The sequence below is a fragment of the Microchirus variegatus genome (assembly GCF_963457635.1).
Source record: "Microchirus variegatus genome assembly, chromosome: 12".
NCBI lineage: Eukaryota > Metazoa > Chordata > Actinopteri > Pleuronectiformes > Soleidae > Microchirus > Microchirus variegatus.
In genome coordinates, this window is record NC_139813.1 from 22,364,421 (window position 1) to 22,389,914 (window position 25,494).

At 39.4% G+C, this 25,494-nt stretch overlaps 1 protein-coding gene across 1 annotated transcript in view; it reads left to right on the forward strand.

The window, feature by feature from the left end:
* Nucleotides 1-25,494, forward strand: part of lama2 (laminin, alpha 2) — a gene marked incomplete at its 5' end in the record, with an annotated part of 167,531 nt that overhangs the window by 110,323 nt on the left and 31,714 nt on the right. The window contains 13 exons of the mRNA XM_083898606.1: nucleotides 3,642-3,785; nucleotides 7,810-7,986; nucleotides 8,070-8,255; nucleotides 9,053-9,171; nucleotides 9,293-9,410; nucleotides 11,146-11,298; nucleotides 14,450-14,574; nucleotides 14,713-14,799; nucleotides 14,983-15,176; nucleotides 18,087-18,229; nucleotides 18,992-19,090; nucleotides 20,823-20,934; nucleotides 25,125-25,287. Coding sequence (XP_083754732.1) covers nucleotides 3,642-3,785; nucleotides 7,810-7,986; nucleotides 8,070-8,255; nucleotides 9,053-9,171; nucleotides 9,293-9,410; nucleotides 11,146-11,298; nucleotides 14,450-14,574; nucleotides 14,713-14,799; nucleotides 14,983-15,176; nucleotides 18,087-18,229; nucleotides 18,992-19,090; nucleotides 20,823-20,934; nucleotides 25,125-25,287 — 1,820 coding nt within the window. The remainder of the gene's footprint in view (nucleotides 1-3,641; nucleotides 3,786-7,809; nucleotides 7,987-8,069; nucleotides 8,256-9,052; nucleotides 9,172-9,292; nucleotides 9,411-11,145; nucleotides 11,299-14,449; nucleotides 14,575-14,712; nucleotides 14,800-14,982; nucleotides 15,177-18,086; nucleotides 18,230-18,991; nucleotides 19,091-20,822; nucleotides 20,935-25,124; nucleotides 25,288-25,494) is intronic.

The window sequence follows — 25,494 nt, forward strand, 5'->3', positions numbered from 1 at the left end:
AACACACACAAGTTTTACTTCTTACATGAAGTTTAAGAGTGATATCTATTCTTTTATTTTATTTATATATACTTTGCGATACAAGATCCCTAGATGGCAGCATCGATAGTACAATAGTTACAGAAACAAGACCAGTTTCAGATCTAAAACCCAGAGTAAAAAAAGTAAAACAACAACATGTTTCTTTCATGATGGTCCATAAAACACCTTTGAATGCGTATAAATAAGGTAAGAATCGTACAAATGTATTGTCAATAAATTAAATTAACTGATTTTCAGGTTGATACGTCTTCCCAAACAGTAGCACCAGTACGTACGCGATGCAGCCCCCAAAAAGTCATTGTTTAGATATTTATACATTTGTAAGAGCTAGTCCAAACAGTCGTCTACCGCTCAAGACCGACCTTGAAGTTTTTCTCACCGCTGACAACCGTCGATGTGAAGTCTACCTGCAGACAGCTCACAACGCTAACACTGAGTCAGTGAGTTCATGTCAGAGACACCTATATATACTGTACACTATATATATACACACACACGTACACACACATTTTTCATTTTGAATCCTGCCAGTAGAAGATCGTTCAGGTTTTAAATGTCAATGCAGATTTAAAAACTACCGCACTTTGTTTGTTTGTCCTTATGTGTGTGTGTGTGTTTGTGTTTAAAGTTAATGTTTGCATCGGTGCCAGTGTGTAATTATTCCAGTAAATGTCAGAGGAGAGAGTAAAAAAATAAATAAATACATTTTTAAAAAGGCATCTCTGTGTGACAGACACACACACACACATACCTATTCATCTCAGGACATTGCATTGATTTCCATACATTTGAACAACTTAATGACCTTAAACTTCAAATTCATACTGAAGCAGTCCCTCAGAAGTGAGGTTCTGCCTCATTAGGACCAGGTTTTGGTCTCCATGTGGAACACTGGTCCTGACGAGGTCAGAAAAATGTTCTACTGAGGAAACAAATACCAAAATGGATCAATATATTTATTCATTCAAACGTGTTGTACTCCTTGTGGTCCTCACAACCTTAACAGACTTTTTGAGGATTAAGACCTTGTTTTAGGGTTAATTATTATATTTTTTTGGTGAGGTTAAAGGTCAGGCATTTTAGTTGTGTTGGTTAAGGTTAGGGTAAGATGATGGGGAATGTATTATGTCTATGAGTGTCCACACAGAGTGTGCAAAGCCGGCATTTGTGTGTGTATGTGTGTGTGAGAGAGACTTCTTGTATTTGTGGCTTTGTGAGGACCAATAATCATATAAACTGTACAGGGCGAGGACATTTTAGCAAAGTGAGGACATGTTGGCGAGAGAATGCATTATGTTAATGAGGGTCCTCACTATGAATGTGCAAACGTGTGTGTGTGTGTGTGTGCGTGCGTGTGTGTGTGTGTAAGAAAGAAAGAGAGAGTGATTTGTATTGGTAAAAGAAGTGAATCTCCCTGCATGAGAAAACAGGTGATTGATATTCTGATTCCCCTGTCACCTCTCACACACACACACACACGCACGCACGCACACACACACACACACACACACACACACACACACACACACACACACACACACACACACACACACGTACTTTGTGCCTGGAGAAACCTTTCATCTCTGCTGTCACTTGCTGATCACATTATCCCAACACTGACAGTGACAAAACGCTTTGCATACACCGACACACACACACACACACACACACACACACACACACACACACACACACACAAACACACACACACACAGAGGATGCTGATCCATGGCCTGTAACGGGGGCCTAAGATCAGTGAGTGTCATCTTCACTCTGAACAGGGAGCAGGTTGACTGCCTGTCACTCAACAGTCATTCGTCAGCTGGTACCTGTTTCACTGCTCACCTGTTATTTCTGCTGTCAGTGACACACACACACACACACACACTCACTCTCTGTGCGTCATGTTTTCATTTGAACGTCATATTAAATTGTAGGCCGCATGAAAGCGATTCACAGGCCACAAGTTTTCCAATCCCGCAGATTCTTGCACCTTTTTTGACAAAACTCAACATTAATTGGATGATATTTTGTTGGCAGAGAGACGAAAATCCCTCAGCTCTTATTCCTATGCATATACGGTGCATTTGCTGTGCTCTTAATGGTCAGCTGTGTTTTATTATTAGACGTGTTTGTCCATGTTCGGCAAATAACCAGCCATTAAAGTTAACAGACTGACACAATCGCTAATTAGGTTGCACTTGAGCTGTGCCGAGCGCCGGCAGCTCCGCACACTCAAGGTTACAGCACAGACTTTTGTAAACTAAAGGCCCTAAAGCTCAGGCGCTCATCACTTCAACGTCCTGCTGCTGATGTGTCCTGATGTAGGTTAGTCCATCCAAAAAGCACAGCTGTGACAGTGTTTGTGAGTCTGACCTCAGTTTATCACAATAAATGGCCTTTTTAAAATTTGATTTAATTTAAATTCCACACTTGTTTTTAGCCTTTTACAACTTGGAAATTAAAAGTGTCAACTCTAGAGTGTTATTGTAGGATATAACAGGCCTTTTTTGTTACATATTTCACATTTTCATGTAGAAAATCAAGGGCCATGAAGATACCATATATGCTTTCTTGCCAGTACACTCTTGGAATTAAAAGTGCTAAGTAGAACCATATAAGGTTCCTCGGCTTGTCCTCATAGGAGAACCCTTTTTGGCTCCAGGTAGAACCTTTTTATAAACCCTTTATTCGGGAAAAGTGTTTTAAAGGGTTCTCTGGATCTAAATGGTACTGGAACCATTAGTGTTACCAAGAACCCTTGAAAAACAGTTCTGAAAACGTTTTTTTCCAAAGCAAATGGTTCCAGGTAGAACCTTAGCCCTTGTAGAAGGACCTTTTTGGAACCCTTATTTTATAACAGTGTTTCCCAATCCTGATCCTCAGGGTCCTCCATGTTTTAGATGTTTTCCTGCTCCATCAACTTTCCATTATTAGTTTTTGAGATTTTACCGAGCCGTATATCTGTACTTTTTGCCGTCCAGAACTGCATTTAAGTTTCAAGTTTTCAGTTGCAGTTCTGTGACGTAGCTTCATCTCTGCTGATTGTCTGCGTGAGATTCATGTTTTTTTTTTGGTTTCCGATGTCTGCGGATTTTACCAAACACAGTCCTCTGCCCCGTGTATCTTGTCTGGGAATCAAATGAAGTGCAAATGAAAGACACTTTGCCAACTCGACGAGCCGATTTATTTGATTATTTCAGATCAAAAGGAGAGAAATAAACCTGAGGTAACACTACACTCCACTTCAAAGATGGGACACAGACAGACTCCCCCGCCCTCCAGTGAGAAGCTCCTCCGACAACAACAACAACAACAGCATAAGCATGAGACACTGAGACTCCATTAAAATAGAATAAAGTTCAGCACTTAATTCAGTGAGATTAAAGCGTCAATGCTCACAGGACATCATTCACTTATGTCATTGCTTTTCTGCATTGTTCACATCATACTATTTACATGGATTAAAAATAACTCAGAATTCTGACATTAAACTCAGAATTTTGACATAAACTCAGAATTCTCACTTTGAACTGAATTTTGTTTGACCCTAATCCTATTCCATAAAATAAACTCTGTGTCTGTGTTTGGTCTTTCAGGAAAATGTGGAGGGAGACAACTGCGAACACTGCAGGACCAACACGTTCGGGTTGTCGGTACGAAACCCGCTGGGCTGCAGCAGGTGCTACTGTTACGGTCTCTCACACGAGTGCACAGAGGCACCGGGACTGATCCGGATGTGGGTGAGTAAACTTACCTTAAAACTGTTATTTGTTTGACCGAAGCAGGTTAAGCGTGGGTCCTTCTTATTACCGTAACTCCTAGACCGTTTGTGATATCTATACAATTTTAAAAAACGATGGACTGGTGATGTGTCCAGGGTGTGACTCCGTCTTTTGCCCTTTGTCAGCTGACCCTCATGTGGAGGATAAAGCGGTATAAAATGGATGGATGGATAGACACCAGAAAGCAGAGAAATAGAGCTTTGCACCCTTATACTTGTCATTACGGTAGAACTTCAGGACTTCACCAGCGCGTCACACGTTTGTGACGTCAGCTTCTCAATACTGCAATTCCTAAATGGTTGAATTACTGCTGGAAGTGAAAGTTATCTTGGAACATTTTTTGACAATGCTACAGCTATAATATCTAAATAAATCCATGCAGCCTCATTATTATAATGGTCCTAAGAGAGTTAAGTGGCTGAAAATGAGTGAGTGACCCCTGAACAACACTTATTTGTAAATGTTTTAACAAACATAAGACAAAAAGAATCCCTGCTGATCAAGGCTCGCTGAAAATTAGATCAGAAGGAAACTGGTTGCCAGTCAGGACTCAGGAGTGCCAAAAATCAGGAAACTTAATTTAGCCTTTACGACTGAATATTTTAATTAACTAAAGGACATGTTGTTCTTTTTTGTTGTTGTTGGTCTACGTCCACCTTCACTTCTAATCTGTTATCAAAAGAAAAAAGAAAAAAAAAAAAGAGTATAAAAAAGTGCACGGTCACCGTTCACGACGCCCGTGCCAGCTTCCTCGCTGAGGCGACACATTTTACAGATGGCTGCCTACAACTGACACAGCGCTATGCCGCCGCCGTACGCTCTCCGTGTCCTTTATTCATCATTTTCTGTGGATGATCGGCTGCCGATCACGTCGACCTTGAGAGGAGAAAAAAGGTTAGAAGAAAGAAAGAAAGCGAAAAGGGCTTGTTATGTTCATCCCCTCATTAAATGCCTGTGCCAAATTTGAATCCAAAGTTTCTCAACCTTTTGTAAACGTTTAAAAAGTCGAGTTTACTTTTTAATATCATTATTTATTTTACTAAAATTAGAGAGGCTGTAACACGGAGTCACTGTGAAGCATCTGTGTGCAGAAAAACACTCAAAGCTTTTCAAACTCTGCAACTTTTGACTCTGTATTTACTCTTAAATCTGATTTGACGACGCCATCGCAAAACAACTCTGTCGCCTTCATCTTGAAATGTATAGACCTTCAAGATGGAAGATGCTATTGGCTCGTCCTGTAACCTACATTTTCATACACAAACTGTTTGAGTGCAGTGACAGTTTCAGACACTCAGTCATTAACCGAACAAACCTCACTTGAGTGGCAGCCTGTTTTCTGATAAATGCGACGACAATTAACCAGTGTTTCCGTGGCAACCGTGGAGTTTTTTGGTTGGAGTTTTGGTGAGAAATTTCATTTGAATGACAAACATTCACTTCATTTATTGTTCACAGAGAGAGAGAGAGAGAGAGAGAGAGAGAGGGAGGGAGATGGAAAAGTGGAGAGTTTATTGGAAAGAGGGAGATTTTCTCTGAACCACTGAATCGTGAGATTACACTGAGTGGAGTGGGAGACACACACACACACACACACACACCATATCTCGACACCATGGCCCATAGACTGTACAAACACAGTCACATGACCAAACACACACACAAACTATCACCACATAGGATAACATGGAGGTTAGAGGGGAGGCACACATACACACATCTTTGTACATAACATTCATGTTAATGTAAACGCTCCAGTATCATATCATTTGTTCAAGAAATAATAAATAATAATAATAAAATAAATAATAATAAATAAAATGAGTAATTTTGCATCATACATTTTAAGTATTTTCTTGTTCTATATCAAAACAAAGATTTTATTTTGAAATTCTATAACATACAGTTTGACTTACATGGTGGAGGCTCGGTCTAAAATATACTGCAATCAGCCACTAGGGGGCGATTGGGATGGTTTGGTATCGCTTTTGGCGACATTTTTATGTACAGTTTTTAGTGTTGGTGGTGATGTAATCATAATTTGGTGGTGTACATCATAAATAGGAAGTATTTAAGGCCAAGTCTGTTGAGCTGATTTTTATCAGCGTTACTCGTCCTCAGTATTTTAACAACATAGGCAAGTTTTCATCACTTTTCCTGTTACCTTTTTTAGTTGTTGTTGTTGTATCAAAGAAATTGCAAATGAGAAACCAGCTAAAGTATAAATGTTTTGAATCAAATTCAGGAAAGAAATTGGCAATTTTCCACTCCGTGTGCGACTTCCCCCTGTGTTTTTACAGCCAGTGAGTGTCAGTGAGTCCACTCTTGGTCAACTCTGTCAATAATAAACCCTGATATTATTCTGCTCATATTGAAATATCAGCAGATAATGAAAAAGAAAAGTCTGTCAGTAATAACTCAAATATCGCTCACATATCACACACGGCCTGAGACAGCAGTTATATTCAGAGCAGGAATATTTACATAAATAGACCTCGACTTCACACGTGTTTTTCATTTTTGATGACTGACACGGTTATAAAAACCCTTCTTTTGCACGTGCGGCTGTGTTGTATTATTCCTTTGTTCATGTACTTCATATCACAGCTGCCACACATTCATGGGGACAGACACAACACAATATTCACACAAGTGATAGTGAAGGAGGTGTTACAACACAACAAAACACAACACAACGCTGTGATCCCGCCAAAGGATTGTTCCTGTAAATCCCATTAGATTCACCTGAGGAGTAAAAGACAAACAACACATAGTTGTTCTCATTAGTTTTGGATGATCCGCAACCCAAACTGTTCCAAATCAATCAAAGAGTTGTGAGGTTTGACTTATTGTTGTTGAGAAGAAACAAAACAGTAAGTGATAGACACTGATCCATAACTCATGGACATGCATTAACAGGGTTTTCATCATATTCACAAGAACATCATTTTCATTCAATCATTCATCCTTTTGGCCAAGGATGAGTTTGTGCAGCATAACTCACAAACTACAAAAACACACACTGATGGTGTTTTTCTGAGGATGGACTGTAGGTTAAGACCCTCAGACAAAAATGATTAGGTGTTTGGTTGTGATCTAGATACAGATTCAAGTATTTTTTATAATAAAAGAATAATAAAAAAGCCATGATAGTTTTCCTTTAAAACTAACAATATCAGCATTACTTTGAGGAAAACAGTCATTTATAAACACCAAAGACTCAACGGGTCACAAACCTGGGTCTTTTATGACCATTTTATACCTTTTTTTTAATCATCATTGTTCAAGTATTTTCATAAAATGTTTCATACAACATACAGAATAAGCAATTGGTTTCAATTTAGCTCAATTTGAATGAGTTTTAACCACTATATTACCCTCTGCTCTGTGGTATAATATCATAACTGTAATTGTCTCTTAAATGTAATATTCTCACTTGATATGATTTTTCTACAAGTGTGAACCAAGGTTGCTACTATAATTTTGAAATGGATGAAATTGGTTCTTATTAAGTGTTATTCAGTTTGCTTTTTTATTTCAGTTTAGTTTTAGTTAATTCAACAAATGATTTAGTAGTTTCAGTTTAGTATTTTTTAGTTTTAGTATTAGTATTTTTTCAGGTATTAAGAGAAAACCTTGCCTTGTAGATGCTGATAAAAGAACGTGTGACACCAAATAATGGATTATCAAATTTAATTTCATTCTTTAAACTTTAACACCTGCAGCTAAATCAAAAGTAACAATTCCAATGAAGTTGTGGAAAAAGGAAGACGAAGCTGAATTTATCCACAATTCAATTTAGTTTTGCTTTGTTATTATTATTATTTTTTAATTCATTCATTTTTATTATTATTTGAGTTATAATATAATTGAGTATTATTTAACTGCTAATTTTAGACTTAGTTTTCATTCTCTGTTTCGTATAATACGCTCAGCATCACATTAATGTCCTTATACATCATTGTCGTGCGCCTGACTGTAGTTGACGCTGAAGCCGGAGCAGACGGTGCTCCCCCTGGTGGACAAATCAAGCGCAGCCGAGACGAGACGCGGCGTGAGCTTCCAGCACCCGGACATCATCGCCAACGCAGACCTGGTGACGTCCGCGCTCTCTGAGCCCTACTACTGGAAACTGCCCGAGCAGTTCAGAGGCTCCATGGTAAGAAACCTCCTCATCACCTTTTCTTAAATGAATTCCCCTGTGTATTTAATCTGATTTAATCTGACGTCTTTACGTTTTAGATCACAGCGTACGGCGGTCTGTTGAAATACGCGGTGTACTACGAGGGCAGAGATGAAACCGGCCCCTCCTCCTATGAGCCTCAGGTCATCATTAAAGGCGGTCCCGCGCGCAACATCATCATCACACGACACATTCCAGGAATCCAGATCGGTCAGCTCACCCGACACGAGATCGACATGACAGAGGTACGGCGAGATTATTTTCGTAATCGATTAATCTGTCGATTATTTTCTCGATGAATCGTTTGGTCCATAAAATGTCAGGAAATGTTAAAAAAAACCGTTGATCAGTGTTTGTCAAACCTGGAAAATGATGATGTTCTTGAATGATTCAGTTTGAATGATTTCTTTGTTATGTGGAGCAAAGAAACACAGTAAATATTCACATTTAAGAAACTAAAACAACCATAAATCTTGTTTTAATCATGAAAAAAGCTTCTAAATAGAGTATCGATTATCAAAATAGTTAAATCGTAATAATAAGAATAAGAAAAAGAACACACAATAAGGGCAGTAGGCAGCAGGTAAAAAGATACAATAGAATACAATTAAATAAATTAAAATAAACATTTGATATATTCAATGTAATAGAAATATATAACAGTGAATTGTACTGTGCGGATAAAAATGGTATCTGTAACATATACAAAAATGTGCAATTTGAGCATGTGCAAAATTACAATCATGGAAACAGAGGAACTTTTCAAACAAATTTGAAATATTCTATAACGTTTTTATGCTTAAAGGAGACGGAAAAGTCGACACATTATTAAAGGTAAACAAGAATTAGAGTAGATTCAGCAAATAAATTGCTAATGTGACTGAGATGTCCTGGACTTTAGCGCCACCTACTGTTCATCCCGGTAAACAAACCTCCAATATTCACCTAACAGCTGTGAATATGTGAATAAAAACTCACAAAAATATGCTGCTTCTTTAACTGGAATTTTGAAACACTGATTCTGGTGTGTGTGTGTGTGCAGCATGAGTGGAAGTATGCAGATGGCAGGTCCATGACTCGTGAGGACTTCATGGACGTTTTGTTCTATGTGGACTACATCCTAATTAAGGCGTCCCATGGCAACCTGATGAGACAGAGCCGGTAACACACACACACACACACACACACACACACACGTTCAAAATCTTTCTGCTAACATTCATGTGTATTTTAAACAACATGGACGCTTTAATTGATTGACCAAACATTTTTTCTCCCTCAGTATTTCAGAGATCATTCTGACGGTGGCTGAAGAAGGTCGACCGACCAGGCAGAGCGAGAAAGCTCATCAGATAGAAAGATGTGAATGTCCACTCGGATACTCGGGACTGTCTTGTGAGGTGTGTACACAACACAGATTACAGATGAATGATTTTTTTTTTTAGCTTTTACCTTTGAACAAAAAAAAAAAGACACATTTAAATGAAAGTATGTTTGAAGAAGGTTGAACCCAACATATTTACTGAGTATAACATTTTTGGTTGAGAAGTTAACGTTCTGCAAAATGATTATTTAATTACTTCATGCACAAGAAAGTCACATTTAAGACTTATCAAGTTATAGAACTCTGGAGAATGTGTAAGAAACATACTACAGCCGGTAAATATAAAAATCTCTGTCTATATATGAATGTTTTGAACTTTCTCTTTTTCAGCAGCAGAAATAAGCTCAATTAGATGAAACAAGACATCAACATTTAAAAACAACATAAAAGTTGTTTTTTTCTTATATCATTATTCTAAACATTAATTACATGGGTGAGAATGTAAACACAGAGGTCACAGCCCGAGCTTTCAACATTATCTCACACAATTTACATTTAGTGCAGGGTTTTAACTCTGTGACGATTTTTCGAATGTATTTATTTAGTTTCTGGGTTTGCCTCGCCTCAGAATTAAGCCCTCACTGAGCGTCTCCGCGGCTGTGTTTTGATTTTGTTTCAGCTGTGTCCGGCTCCTTCTCTTAAGCTACAGAAAGCACGAGGCAGCGACTCAATCTTCAGTTTAATGAGGATTTTGTGCAGACAGCTTATAATATACAGAAGCAACAGCTCTGGGAAAAAACATGTGCCCAACCACAGCAGCTGAGAAGAGAATTTAGACGTTATTGTCGAAGGAGTTCGCAAACTTTTTGAACATATGTCTCACTTTGTCTCCTGTTACTCAGGAATGACATCGTCTATATTGCCTGGGCAAAAAAAAATATAAAAAATTAGCGGCGTACATAATTAAGAAGCTACAGATAGTGTTGAAAAGGTGCCAAATGGCAAATGGTAGCTAAACTTGAAATGTTCGGGTCGCGGAGGGCTCGGCTGACAGATGGCCGTTCTATTTGTAGCTGCCATCGTTGTTAATAAAGTATTTTTAAACGGGCATTTAGCGCTAGCAGAGGGAACAGATGGCTCTTTAAATGGACTCCATTAATTATTACAGAACAGGAGAGAGGAAGAGAGTTACCTTGCTTATGCAGGTTTATGTGGGCGCTGGACGGCTACGTTAACGGTGTGTGTGTGTGTGTGTGTGTGTGTGTGAAAGATTGCTGCAGGGGATAACTCTTAATTGAGGGTACACTAACTGACCACTTTATTAGGTACACCTGTTCGCCAAGCTTGTTAAAACTTGCAAAAAAAAATGAGTGAGACGACCTGCTGAAGTTCAAACTGAGCATCGACATGAGTCAGAAAGGTGATTTAAGTGACTTTATTCCAGCGGGTATTACAGAGAATGGTTTGGAAAAAGAGAAAATATCCAGTGAGCTGCAGTTCTCTGGGTGAAAAATACCTTGTTGATGCCAGATTAGTTCAAAAATGATAGAAAAGTAATAGTAGTTTGGCTACAGCAGCAGCAGAAATCCGGTCTCCTGTGTACCTAATAAAGTGGCCAGTTAGTTTATGTACACGTGATACAGAGCGTCATCAGGTGTTAAGAAGCAACAATTAGGATATCATGTGTGTGATATCATGTGTGCTTTTAATGTTGAGTCTTACCGGGTATTTAAAATGGTCTTTCCGTCTTTTTTTCTTTTTAAATCAGTGTCCCTGTCTCACTTTGTCTCTGTCTGCTTCTCTGTGTGCAGGAGTGTGCTGCAGGTTTCTACCGGCTCCGCTCCGGCTCCCCGCCATCTGCCCCTGCTTCCAGAGTGCCCAGCGCTGCCGGCATGGGCAGCTGTGTTCAGTGCCAATGCAGTGGGCACTCCTCCACCTGTGACCCCGAGACATCCATATGCCAGGTAAATGTGTGTGTGTGTGTGTGTGTGTCTTCAGAGACCCTCTCACACAGCCATATGCCCAGTAGCTTGGTGAGAGAAGGAGGGAGTGTGTTTGGTGTGATATCAGGTACTGTAATTAGCCCTGCAATAATTAACGACCCTGGATGAAAACGTGTAATTTCCTCTTCTCTGGATTTGACCCAAAGCTTCATCTCGAGTCTTAGAAAGAGAAGAGGTGATTTATTTATGTTGTTGTCAAAAATATACACACAGTTAGAATGCAATAAAGGAAGGCCAGAGCAATTCAAACCAGCCACTTCACATGCAGCTTCAACACCCGTTCCTGCACTGCTGGTGTGTCCACTCAAACGCTCCCTCGGTCAGGGCTGATAGTTTTGCTTGGCAGAGCCTGTTTTCAGGTGACAGATGCAGCATAAGAGTAATAACGTCATCGCACGTTACACACCGCAGCTTCATGGGAAGCCCTGGGTGCTCTCTGACCTTCCACAAAACTGATGTGTTAATTTATTTATTCGCATGATTAGCTCTGTTACACAGACCTAACATTTTTATTCCTCCAACACAATCACATCCAATTATCTAATCTAAGTATTAATTTTTGGAATTGTTAAGTATTTTCTTTCTATTTACTTCCCTCCTCATTTAATCCACTGCTTATTTCACTCCTCCACCCTCTTTTAATTTTCTTTTTTCCCATTCTTGTTCTCTAAACTCCAACTCCCGTCACACTGCAATTATTCATCATTTGTGTCCTTTCATCTTTCTTCCCGTCTTTGTTTTACCTTCAATTGTCTCACTTGTCTACCACAGGCCTCTTTCTCTCTTACACCTTTCCTCAATTTTCTCTTGTTTTGTCGATTAGTTTCTTTCCCTTGTCCTCACCTCCCTTCTCTCGTTGCTTGATTTCTGCTTTTCACTACTGCCTCACGGCAATTTTTTTTTTCTCCTTCCCTCCCCCGTCTCCGTCTCGCTCTCCATAACAGCGTCATTAGCATTTTCTACCCGAGCAGGCTAAATTGAAAATGCTAAACGAGTTTGTTTCTGTGGTAATTAGCGGTAACGAGAAACACAGGAAGTTAATGGAAATGACTTGGCTCGTTAAGAGGCAACTTCCTGTTGCCGTGATTGAAGTTCCCATTTCAAACAAACGAGGTGAACACATAAGACATGACCCTGGGGATGTGAAGAGGAGAGAGCGGCATGGTTGTGTACTATTATTCTGATTATTATTATGCAATATTATGCAGTGTTTACAATGTACATCATTGGAGCTCATATACACTGTGTTTTGCATACTAGCTGTCGTGTATGTGTAGTGCTGCTTGAAAAAAAATCAAAATTAAATCAACATCTGTGACTATAAAATCATTACTTGTGTTTAGTTATGTCTGTGTAAATCTTTATAACCATTATTTTTCATTAAATACTAAATGCAAACCAATAAATTCACATAGAATGCTTCTAGGAAAAGAAAACGCTGTGGTGCAGGAGTGGAACTAGGCCAAAAAAACTTCCATTAGCATGTATGACAGTCTTGACTGGATATATTTCTTTATTTTAGTTAACAGGGACAGTGTACATTAATTAACATTCTTGTAAATAAACCACAGTTGAAGCCGGAAGCCTATTTTTCCTCTGCAGTCCCTGGACAGATGTTCCTAGTCAACAAAAGTAAAATACAGTGTTAAAATGCAAAATAAATACATGTCTATTAAAAGTAGAGCAACAACAAATGAATATTCAAATGATAAATGAACAGCACACATGTGAGGACACAAGACAACTACAGACTAAAGATAATAAGGACAAACTGAGTAAAGTCAGATAACAGCAGGTGGCAGCAAGATAAGTCAAGCACCAATTTAAAATAATAACTGCCTAAATCATAACGGTCATAAAGTTCATAAAGAGACATTTTTTTTAGGTGAAATTGAAATGAATTATATGAAAACCCCTGCTGTGTGCTGGAATGGTGTTTCATTATTGTGAAAAATATATATTAGAAGGTCATCTGATAATTATGACTTGCTATAATAAATGTATATTTTCCAAGTGGTAGAAAAGGGCTTCCATTTACTGTTCAGGGCTAAGCTAAAATTAGCCAAGAACATGTAATGTCCTGATGGAGATGATTCTGGACACATTCAGCACCTGTTGTTAAAACATAACATCTCATTAATTAATTGCGTGTGTCTGTCCACTTAATACTGTTTTGTAAAAAATCAACTGCTTTGTTAAGCACTGGCTCCTGTTTAGCTTTAGCTGCTACAATGGTGCTAGCAGGTGCTACTGTGTGGCTAAACACACGGTGCTGTTGATTCACCTGGATTAACGGTCGTGACGGAGTCAGTGTCAGGTGGAAAGCAGCCGAGTTTTGGGCCAAATAAAAGGAGGTTCACTGACAGGCATTGACAGTAAGGCGTCATTTATGGAAGTTGTTGTTGCTTTGGCTGTTAATTCTGTGACTTTCCGTTGTACGAAAAAGTTAATTTATGTGGACACCGGGGATTTACAGAAGTGTTAGTAGGCTGTAGCTTGTGCCGTTAGCATTGTTTTCTCTTCGTGCTAGCGGGTTATATCTTGTGCATAATCACATAACTGAATGTCTAAGACATGCGGTTTGAATCTGTTTCGGACCAGAACCGGGTCGCCTGCAATCCGGTATGTCTTTTTAACTGATAACGCGAGGCACAACGCAGCTATTGCGCTAATTATGTCTCCTACAACGTTCGCTAATTTTAGCTAGTTTGCACAGTGAACTAATCACTGTTAGCTATGAAAATTACTCCAAAGTCAGTTACAGCTCTTGTTTTGATGTAGATGATTAATATTATTTATTCTGTGGTGTTTCCAAGTTCTGTATGTTTACACGTTTCTTTTCCCATGTAACCTGATATAGTCAATTGCTGCTATGTTGTCAACATTTTCATATTTTATTCAAAAGTTTATCTGGGATTTTAATTTGGGCTGCAACTAACAGTTATTTTCATAATCGATTAATCTGTCGATCAAACCTGGAAATGGTGATATTCTCATTTGTCTTGTTTTGTCCACAAAACAAACTTTTGATTATGAACCAAATAAACCAGAAAATATTAACAGTTAAGAAGCTCGAAAATGTAAAAGAAGTTTCTTGTGTTTTTCTGTGTAGAACTGTCAAGACAACACAGAGGGCGATCGATGTGAACGCTGCGCTCCAGGATTCTATGGAGTGGTCCGAGGTTTTCCTGACGACTGCAAACCATGCGCCTGCCCCCTTGCCAACCGCGAGAACAAGTAATATATATGTGTTTATTATTTATCTGTTGTTGTGGTTTTAGTAGTTCATCTCTGCGTTAAAAATATCTTGCAGCAAAGTTGTTGTGTCTGAACACATCAGTGTAGATTATTACATATATGTCCGTCTGTGTTTAGTTTCAGTCCCTCCTGTGTCGCAGAGGGATTTGATGACTACCGATGCACCGCCTGTCCTGAAGGATATGAGGGCAAATACTGTGAGAGGTCTGACAGCAAATCACACATTGTTCTTCTTATTATTAAAAGGCAGATTGTGCAGCAGTCATTAACATTTTATCGCAGGCCAGATTATGAGTCAAACGCAAGAGACACAGATTAATAATAGTAAGAGACGATGCAGATTAAACTCTTGCTTTTGCTCTTTTTGCTGTGACTCCCCTTGTCTAGATGTTCCACTGGTTACCATGGTAACCCGAGGATGCCAGGTGGTCGCTGTGAGGAGTGTAAGTGCTACGTGTGGGGCTCGTTGCCCGGACCATGTGACCCTGTTACAGGCCAGTGCCGTTGCAGGGTTGGGGCCTCGGGAAAGTCGTGTGACCAGTGCATGGAGAGGCATGTGTGTGGACCAGCTGGAATCATCTGTAAGACTAACACACAGCATTTTGTGCATTTTGTGTAATTCATGCTAGTTATTTTTCTCTGGGTGTTCTTCTGTTTTGAGTCTTCCAGGGTGTGTGAAGGTTAAAGAAATTGGGTCAGTGCTTAAGATTTGATTATTGTTAAAGTTTGTTGTTCTGAAATAATATCATGTTATTTGTTAGTCCTCTTCACTTTTGGATAGCCATCAATAAATAAAGTTTAGGGGAAAAAGAAATCCAAAATCCAGTTGCAGGAGTCAGCAACTGTTGGCAACTGATACATCCCACCACCTCCCGTCCGTTAAAATAGAAAAACACAGCTTTGTTGATACTGACTTCTTGTCAAATTCAGCTGCAGGAAACACCTCAACATTATCAGAATAACCAATGTAGGTAGGAGGAGAGTGACAGGTATATGTTAAGTCATGTTTACTGAAATATTGTGAGGGCTACACCTTTGTAATTATTTTATTTATTAATGTCTATCAAAACCTAAGTCTATATCTTTAAGCCATTTTCTGACTTTTGCAACTGATGCCTCACTATTATATGACGGGGACACAACCTTCTGAACACCATAAGCTTTGTTGTTGTATCATCTCATTATTCAGTGAATAATCTGGAAGTTCTCTGCCATATATTAATTCCTGGAAATGATTGTAATGTGCACACACAGATGTGCAGAAGCAATACCTCTGCTGTCATTAATGCTGCCCTGCGTGGTAATTACGATAAGGGTTTCAAAGGTGGAATTTTAGTGGAAATGTGGGCTGATTTATGAAATTGTGAATATTAATTCTGCAGCAATAGAAGCAGCCACAAAAAGAGACTAGCAATCCAGCATTTAGTGCCACGCTTCATGAACCCTTCACACATCATTTCTGTCTCTTTTTTTTTGGAATAATTTTATTGTCAACTGATGTATTTTTTTCTTTTTTAAATATTTATTTAGTCAGATATGCAAATGAATAGTTGAACCCATATCTCCAGTTGCCATGGGAGACAGGAGATGGTGGCAGAAGTCACATTCACGTCATTTAGAAAATAATTTCAATGTCATTTGGAGCTAATTTAAACTTAATATGATCATAATGGCAGGGCCAATTCAATACCATTAGCATGTCCAGAGGTAAGTGCACAAGTGAAAATATAGGAGAAAAGCGTGTAAGACAGAGCCCGATGTGAAATGGTTGCTGTCAGGTCAGAGAGGAAATTGTGTTGCCGAGGTCTTTGTTCTTACACAAAGCGTGTGTTCATAAATTGGCAGTGTGAGTGCTGCAGTGCACCTTGACACCGAACCAGTAGCTTCTAAATCCAGACTATAATCACCAGTCCCAATGGTTTGTACAGAGTGGAGCAATCACACTGCTGTTCACTTTTTTTTTGTTCACTCTGCTTTTTGCCTCTGCCTTTTTTTCTCCATTCCACCAGACCTCAGGGTCTGCGGTCATGAGTGAGGGAAAAGCAGGGAGTTCACACATGGGCTGAGAACACCACCAGCTACATCTCTGCCCACATCTACATGAGGGTCACAGGAATGTTTTAAATTACATTTTCAAATGAAAATTTGGCCTCAGCTTAAAGCAAAGTACACAATTTACTTACAGTGCCAAAATAATGACTTGGGTTTTCTGCAATAATTGGGCATAAATGTGACCTTTTATCTGGCCGTAGCAGACAAAGTCAATGTGCGTGGCTCATAATAAAACAATTGCCATATGTTTTGTCTCCATTTAACACACATTGTTGCTGTAAAATAACTTGAAGTATAAGTAAACCCTTGGATAGAATAAGATTAAATAATCCATCCTGTTAGCTGCATCAATGCATTTTAGACTTTAAAACAGGTGTAAGCTGGTGTCTGAGGAGCACAGGGTATACAGGTGTGTATTGTTGTTTATTGAGTGTGCGAATTCACTCAGGCAACTATGTTAAGTTTTGTAACTTCCATCATTCTGGTGAAACATTCATGCTGATCACACCTGTGTCACATTGAATGTTTTCACCCTGTTAGTTCCTTAATGGTTTGGATTTTATAGTTTGTAGTTATTTATTTCCACATCAAACACATATACTGTTTACTGTAGGGCAGCAACAGCTATTCAATTATTAATCACTTAGAGTGTTGTTGTTTTTTAAATAAGTCAAACAAGCTCTCTGGTTTGTCAGCTTCTTAATGTGAACATTTGATCTGGTTTATGTGCTCCATATAACACAGAAATCAACAAAATGTGTATAATATTGGTTTGTGGTCAGGACAAGACCCTTGAGATCATTATTTTGAGATTTGGGAAACACCAATCAACATTTTCTGACATTATATGAACCAAACAACTAATCGAATTATGAAAATAATTGTTAATTCCAGCCCTAGTTTACAGTATATGTGTATGTGTTAGCATGGGAATGGATTGCCGTACATGTGCTTTCTGGTTTTGTCAGATACTGATGCAATAGACGGGTTTTATTTAATTTCATTTGTCTTTGATTTCTTCGTCATAAATATTTTATTTTCGCAATAATTCTAGTCTCAGGCAACAGAAAGAAAAATGAAATTCCCACACACACACATAGAGGCATGCACTGCAGAAACATATCTGTGTGTGTGTCTGAGTGAATTCCCTGATGAGTGGAGTGTTTTTGCCTGCAGTGTGTGCGTGCTCTTATTGGGTGCTTTTCTCGCGTTTCATGCATCGGCTGCCCTGTTTGTCTAATTCCAGAATCACTTAAGCACAAGCAGACACGACGACCACACACTGATTTGTTTACACACTCGCAAATAAAGCGTATAAATAGACTTAGTTGTTTAAAAAAAAACTGTATAACTTCTCTTCTTATTTCTCTCTGCCAAATCAAAGATCAACACTCACTGGCTGATGTCTCTGTGTTTTTTGTTTCCGTTTATTTATTTAGCTTGTGATGACGAGTGCACGGGTCTGTTGATGAACGACATGGACCGGCTGTATCGCATCATCACTGAAGTCACTCTGACCACGCCCCTCCCACCACCGTATAAGATGTTGTACCGCTTTGAGAACATGACAGAGGAACTGAAGGTAAAAATAATAACAATAATAGCGTTTTCAAAGAAACGCTATCTAAAGACAAGTTTTAACATGTCATTAGTTGTGTCACGGTGTGCATGTCGTCGTTTCTTAGCAACACTATGTTAAAAAAAGAAGAACTTGATAAGTTTCCTGTTCTTCCTTCCTTCTCATAATTACTTTTCATGCACTGTGGAAAAAAAAATATACAGCAGAATGCGTCAGATGCGAGCAACATATTAAAGTCCTCGGAAATAAACTGAAGTACATGGACGACGTGATGGCACATTCTTCATCCATCTTACTCAACCATAACTAGTGAGAGGAACATTGTCATTATTCTTTCTTTAATGAGTTTGTTTTCAAGTGCCATTTAAAGTGTTAAGAAAACTAACATCTTCAGCTTTTTTTTTTCAACCTCCTCTTCAAATACAAGTGTCAACAGCAGAATGTGTGCTGCTGCTGCTTAACACGTTGATTAAACAGGACTGTATTTCCGTTGACATTATGGACTGTTTGGATTGCAATTTCAGAACCTAATATTTGCATTTAAATGACACCATTACCGCATTAACGTTGCCATAATCACAAAATAAGAGTCCCATCAGTTACATTTCCTGTTCTGCTTCTGCTCACTGCTGCTCCCACATGCTCATCTCATTTTTTTAAGCTCCACAGCAAAGAGTCAGTCAGTTCAAAAGCTTTGCCCTGAGCCAAAATGTGTCAGACATTGCTCTCTGTAATTCCTCCGTCTCTCTGTTTTCTCTCCCACAGCACATGCTGTCGCCTCAGAAGGCTCCGGAGAGATTACTGCAACTGGCCGATTCCAACCTAGGATCACTGGTCGTTGAGATGGACCAGCTGCACAGCAGGGTACAGACACTTTTGTTTGTCTTCTGGCTTGACTTCAGATTCTGTTATTGTCTTTCTCTCTCTTCTTCCTCTGTGTGCAACATAATGAGATGGAGGAAAAAATAGACTGTGGCAGATCTTGGTTAAAGAAAACACTTGGATACAAAGACACTCTCGTCTAGTCACTTGTACAACAAGCTGTGAACAGTATGTTATGCAGTATTTGGGTTAGGGTTAAATCTGACATTAAAAAGAAGCGCATAAAGCAAACCAGCCTCTTTCCTAACATGTTGATTGAGTGTCGGAAGAACTTTTAGGCGGAACTTGAATTGAAACAGAGCGGCACGAGTAAAAAAAAAAGAAAAGAAAGAGGATTACTACCTCTGAAATGAGACCGTGTTTGTTTTACAGAATGAAAAATCACAGACACATTATGAGGCATTAGGCCCCCGGGTACCATAATTAGATAAACCTGCTAGCTGTGACAGTTTTGTCAAACACAATTTAACTTTAGGAATATGTAATGCACAATAAGCACAATATGTATGAAATTGTACCGAGGGAAGCATCAAGTAAGTTTTTCATAATTCTTCTTTTGGATTAGAAAAACAAAGCAGACCCAAACCTTAAAGGTGCCCTGAAAGGTTTTCTCTTCTTTTCTTTCTTTCATTCTTTCTTTGGGGGCTTTTACCATATTTTTTATAATATTCTCAAACATCCGTGTTCACATTCCTCGCTGCCTTTGTTGTCAACGTCCACACACAGTCATTTGTGTCCTTTTACATGTGCACAATGCAGGCAAAACAGGAGCACCACCCTTATAAGAAAACAGGACTCCACTGCTGTGGTGGTAAAAGCCACAGGATCCATTTTGAGGCCATTTTCATGACAGTTGATATTATACTCAACATTTTCTGTCAAATTATCTTCATATTGTTGACACAAATATGAGCTTTTAGGCCCTTCTGGGGCTCTGTTTTGCTTTTCCCTGCTAATGGTAATCACAGATGGATCTAAGCAGATGCAGAATGTGAATAGATTAATAGGCCTGTTTGGGGGGAGAAAAGTGTTTTGAATAAATAATTGTCTTGTTTTTGTATGAAACCTATTCAGTAAACAAATGACGGCATTTCTTTGTCTTAACCCTCAAACCGCAAGAAGCTACACAGACCTTTTTTTGTTTTATTTTTTTTATTTTTACAGTCTTCAGAGTCGTTAACCGAAATAGAAAAACACAGTTTGAATGGAGGGAGTCTACAAGTGCCAAGCGGAGAAAAATAACCCTTACTTTCATGCTGTCAAGCATCAGCCTTTTAGGGACTGTGGCTTTGACATTTGTTGACAGTGATGCGATCGCCCACACCCCGTCACGCACACACTCGCTCACGCACACAACAACTAAAATGATATAGTGTCTCTTGTCAAATCACAACAATAATTACCTGCTCTTTCATTCTGTATGTTTAATGGGGTGTGTTTTTGTTTGTGTCAAGTATTCATCCATTTGTCTTTTTTTCTGGTCCTCTTTGGGTAGATGTGGGTGTGTGTGTGTGTGTGTTTTCTTGTCAATTATTCATACATTTCTGGGTGTACCACACACTCACACACACACACAATACTATTGATTGCATGTACATACTGCTGTCATCCTGTAACATCTAAGAGCTCAACCCTCCATCATCCTTCCCCTTGTTAGTGAGGAGTCAATATGTTCACTTATTCAACATGGTTTATTATTTCATTGCTTGTGTAGGCCACTAAGGTGTCTGCTGACGGAGAACAGGTTGAAGATGATGCCAACAGGATTCATAAACGAGCCGAAGACCTGGAGCAGTTCATCAGGGATACTCTGCTGGGAGCTACAGGTAGCAGAAACACACACCACCTCTCCTCGCATTAACAACCTCCATACGCTATCCTGCCAACCGGGATCTCTGGATTTATCCATCTTCTGTCGTACGAGTTTCATTTGCCTTTAAGACTACATTGCATTATATTACGTTGTATTAATTGTAAAGGATCCATGTGGGAAATTTGGGTTATTACATAAGAGGAAAATATGAAATATAAGAATATGAAGAGCTTATGAAATGAGTTATACTCACAGAATATATTAAAAATTACAATTAAATGTAAGTTCAGCATTTTCAGATGGACTGTGATGAATCAGAATACTATATTAATTCCAGAGGGGAAACTGGGTGCGTTACGTTTGCTCCTTCAGAATCTCAAATCTTAAAATATAATGTCATTATCATCACAAGTAGAGTCGGTGTTATCACTGAGGTGGAGGCATCATCTAAGAGAGACGATCAAAACATCTTTCTGCCGCCTTGTTATCTCACTAATGAAAACTTAGCTCACACACAATGGCTGACGCTCCAGCTGTCGGGTGTTCGGTGCCAGCTGCTTGCGCAAAGCGTCGTCTGACTCTGAGCAATAAAGACAGATCCAGCAGGCTGCTGCGTCACTTACCACGGCGATAAAGACTCACCCACCAAGATAATAAGGTGCAATGACTCAGTTTGTTTTGCTCTGTTCGGGAGCCGGGTGGTTAGAGAGCCTCCAGTGTCTACTGTCATCATCGGATGTCATGTATGTTCTCTGCGTGTATAACGGCCTGGCAAATCTTTCACTTCATTGACTGTGTGAGTAGCTTGAGTTTCTCTTAGTCATGACTCCTGTGTAGATAGGCTGCACCTGAAAATGTGAGTCATCACTGAAGTTTAAAGTGGATTACAGTGATTAGTGCATGTGTCCATCTGTACAAGACGTGTTCAAGCCCCTTTTTCCTGGGTTTTGAGCAGGAGTGCCATCATCCAGGTCGCCCTGACCATTTTCGCTGCGATTGGTCAAGTTCCTTTTTGCTCAAGAACCAATTACTCAGCTTGTTGTGGAGCTTTTCATTTGTAGAGGACTTTTGTTCAGTTGGACAGTAAGGAGACCATAAATGTTCACATTTGTTGTTCTGAAGGAAGCCTGCAGGGAGTCAACTTCCATTTTGGTGGAAAATTTGGCTTAGAAGTTGAGTTGAATGTGGACAAAATACAAGAAAATCTGAAAGTTTAGAAGTTTGAAATATTCACAGTTCAGTGCTGAATGAAGACCATATAAGCCTTCCAAAACAAACAAACAAACATGTGGACCTTGAGTTGATCTCACTCGGTTAATTCAATTTGTATGCAGAGCCACAGTTCATTAGAAAATATCATCCTTATCTTTCTTTGCAAAATTTTTTTATCTTTCTACCATTTCATCTACTCTATATTTTTAGACTAGTCAATATGACCTTGTGGAAACAGGGTCATAGTATGAAGTGTATACAGTTTGATGAGGTGTTTGACATGGAAATAGATCTGTCTGGTGTAAAATGTGTCTTTAAATTGTATTTAAATAACTCTAATCTAGGGCTAGTTCAAGCTTTAAATCATAACAAGTCAAGCGGTTGGTGAGTTGGTTAAAATAATTACTTATTTTGATTACGATCATGAATTTTTGATGATTTCTGGGATGAAAAGAAAGTTACCAAACACTTTCTGCATGGCTGTAATGAAACTATCCTCTCCTTGTTGCCGCTTCTAGTTTCCTGGCCCTTCACCAAATCACAGTGTGATTACCGTGTGTGTGTTAGTGTGTTAGAGTGTGTTAGAGTGTGTGTGTGTGTGTGTGTGCGACTGCCTGCCCTGGCTCACTGGATGATTGAGAGTAGCAATTAGAGACTTAATTAGTGGCTATCAAACATACACTGTATACATAAACACTGATGCAGATGTGCACACAACTGTGCTAACACACACACGCACGCGCGCGCACACACATAATGAGGCAAGAAAATAGTGAACACACTTTGTCCAGTGTGTGCCAGTGTTTACTACATACATAATATGATTCCATCCACGTTTTAAGTGTTTAATTGGCTTTTAAATCCAGCTATGTAATTATATGTCTCTGACACACACTCAGTCTCGTTTCCATGACTCTCAAGGACATTGCGTTGTTTTCCACATGTGGACGTTCAAACCAGGCTTCATATTTTGTCCTACCTACGTACATCCTGTTATCTTGTGCATATGCCCCCGTCTTAAAGTAGTTAATGAATCATCAACATCTTACTGCAGTTTGGTCTGAAAATCCAAGCCATAACTGTTGCCATAAACCAGATCCTTGCCTTAACCTCATTTCTTTACCTTTTAAATTTAATTATTTACTTAATGGGAACTTGCTCTGGGTCCACAGTTGGTGTAGTGGTTAGCACTCTAGCCTTTGCAGCAAGAAGACCCAGGTTCTCGGGTTTGAGCCCCAGTTGGAACAAGGGCCTTTCTGCAAGGAATTTGCATGTTCTCCCCGTGGATGCGTGGGTTTTCTCCAGGTTCTCTGGCTTTCTCCCACAGTCCAAAAACATGCAATATGGGGATTAGAATAGCTGGTCTAAATTGACCGTAGGCGTGTGAGTGTGAGTGAATAGTTGTTTGTCTCTATATGTGGCCCTGCGATGGACTGGCAAACTGTCCAAGGTGTACCCCACCTATCGCCTATGTCAGCTGAGATAGGCACAGCACCTCCCGTGACCCTCCGATGGGGGATAAAGTGGTAGATAATGGATGGATGGACGGAACTTGCTCCCTGTCCCCAGAAGGAAGACAAGTCATGGGCAGCAGTACCTAGATGAAAAACACTCTTCATGCTCTTGCAGATTCATAGACGCACACACACAGACATGCTGTGCAGCTGTTCATTAGAATGATGGTTTAATGTCCGTCTTATCTTGAGTCACATCAGAACAGGAAATAGATCTGATAGGACTCTGTTTTGTGACTATGATGTCAACATTAATGTGGTAATGGTGTAATTTAAATGCAAATATTAGTTTCTGAAATTGCAATCCAAGCCTTTCATGTGTATGTATACATGTATAAATAGAGAAAATGCTGCATTAACACAACTACATTCATATACCCCATACCCACACCCACACACTTTGTAAAGTTTCAACTCGCGTTAATTGTACCATGTTTACATTCCAAATGAGAAAGCGACACACCACTCACTGCAGCAAACACATGTACTTCATGGAAACGCACAACAAACGCTTTCTCCCCCCTCCTATCGCTCTCTTCTTTTCTCTCTTTCATTGACAGATCTACATACCCACTCCTCATTAAGCTGCAACACTCTGAGCATTATTCAAATGAGCCTCGCAGTGTTTTAGTGTAGTTTCATCATTGATTGGTTTGAGATTTCACTGCCTCTAATTTGATCAAAGAAACGTGGGACATGAAGTCTGCCAAAAAATAGTGGCTTTGGTGTTCATACAGATTGTATGTGCGTGCGTGCGTGCGTGTGTGTGTGTGTGTGTGTGTGTGTGCATGTTTGACTCTCAGCGTGTGTCTGTGTTTTAATGAGTGAAAGTCCAATGGTGTCCAATTTTTGTCTTTCTTTCTGTTTGAGCTGTAAAGCTGAGACAAGACAAACATGGTGGCTTCAGAAAGTGTTCTCTGTCCCTTTCACTATTTATACATATTTGACTTTTGAATGGCACATGGTGAATGAAGTCAGATGAAAAAAACAACATTCCTTCTATTTATATCGTTGATAAATATTTATTATACTGTAATTTAATGTGAAATAAACTACAGGTTGGCGCAAACATGTCAGGCCATGATTTTAAAAGTGATTTCGCAGTGTAATGTTGATTGAAAAATTACAGCTCCTGCAGTTCTATTGTTCCCCTGTGAGCCTCGCTTTCACTGTTTCTCCTCTTAGCTACAGGGATGCTGTTTCTCTGGGAGAAATGACAACTCAGTTTACAGCCCTTACCCATTATGCAAAGTGTGTTTCATGCAAGGCTGCTTATTGTTTAAAACTACCCGCATGTCACCACCGCTGCTTCTCCATGACAGTGACCAAACAACAGCACACGTAGAACTGCTAGGGACACAAAAAGTAGTCTGTTGCTCCTATATTTATACCCTTTGTGTGCTCGCATAGCTGCAACCAACTTGAACTCAATCTGTCCACCACAGGGAAACCTCACAACAGTCTCTTTTGTGTCTAGACCTGCAGTTGAAGGCAGCTGAGTTGAACCAGACTCTCTCGCGCAGAGATGGAACCCCAGACAAAAGCCTGAAGGAGATGAAGAATGAGATCCAGGCCATGCTGGCAGAGATGAGAAGACGACAGCTGGGAGGGAAAAAGGGCATCGCTGACGAGGAGTTGGAGTATGGACACATGCATGCACACACAAAAACACACACAAGTGTACAAAAGTCGTGTATCACTCGCCCGCTCACAACACAAACAGAAAAACTAGTGATAGTGTGCACACATGTGAGCATATCAGAGGTTAATGTCTTTATGATGAGAGTATTGAGAGATGCAGAAGCATCAGAAAGTTGGCTTGGTGGATCAAATATTATTACCTTCTC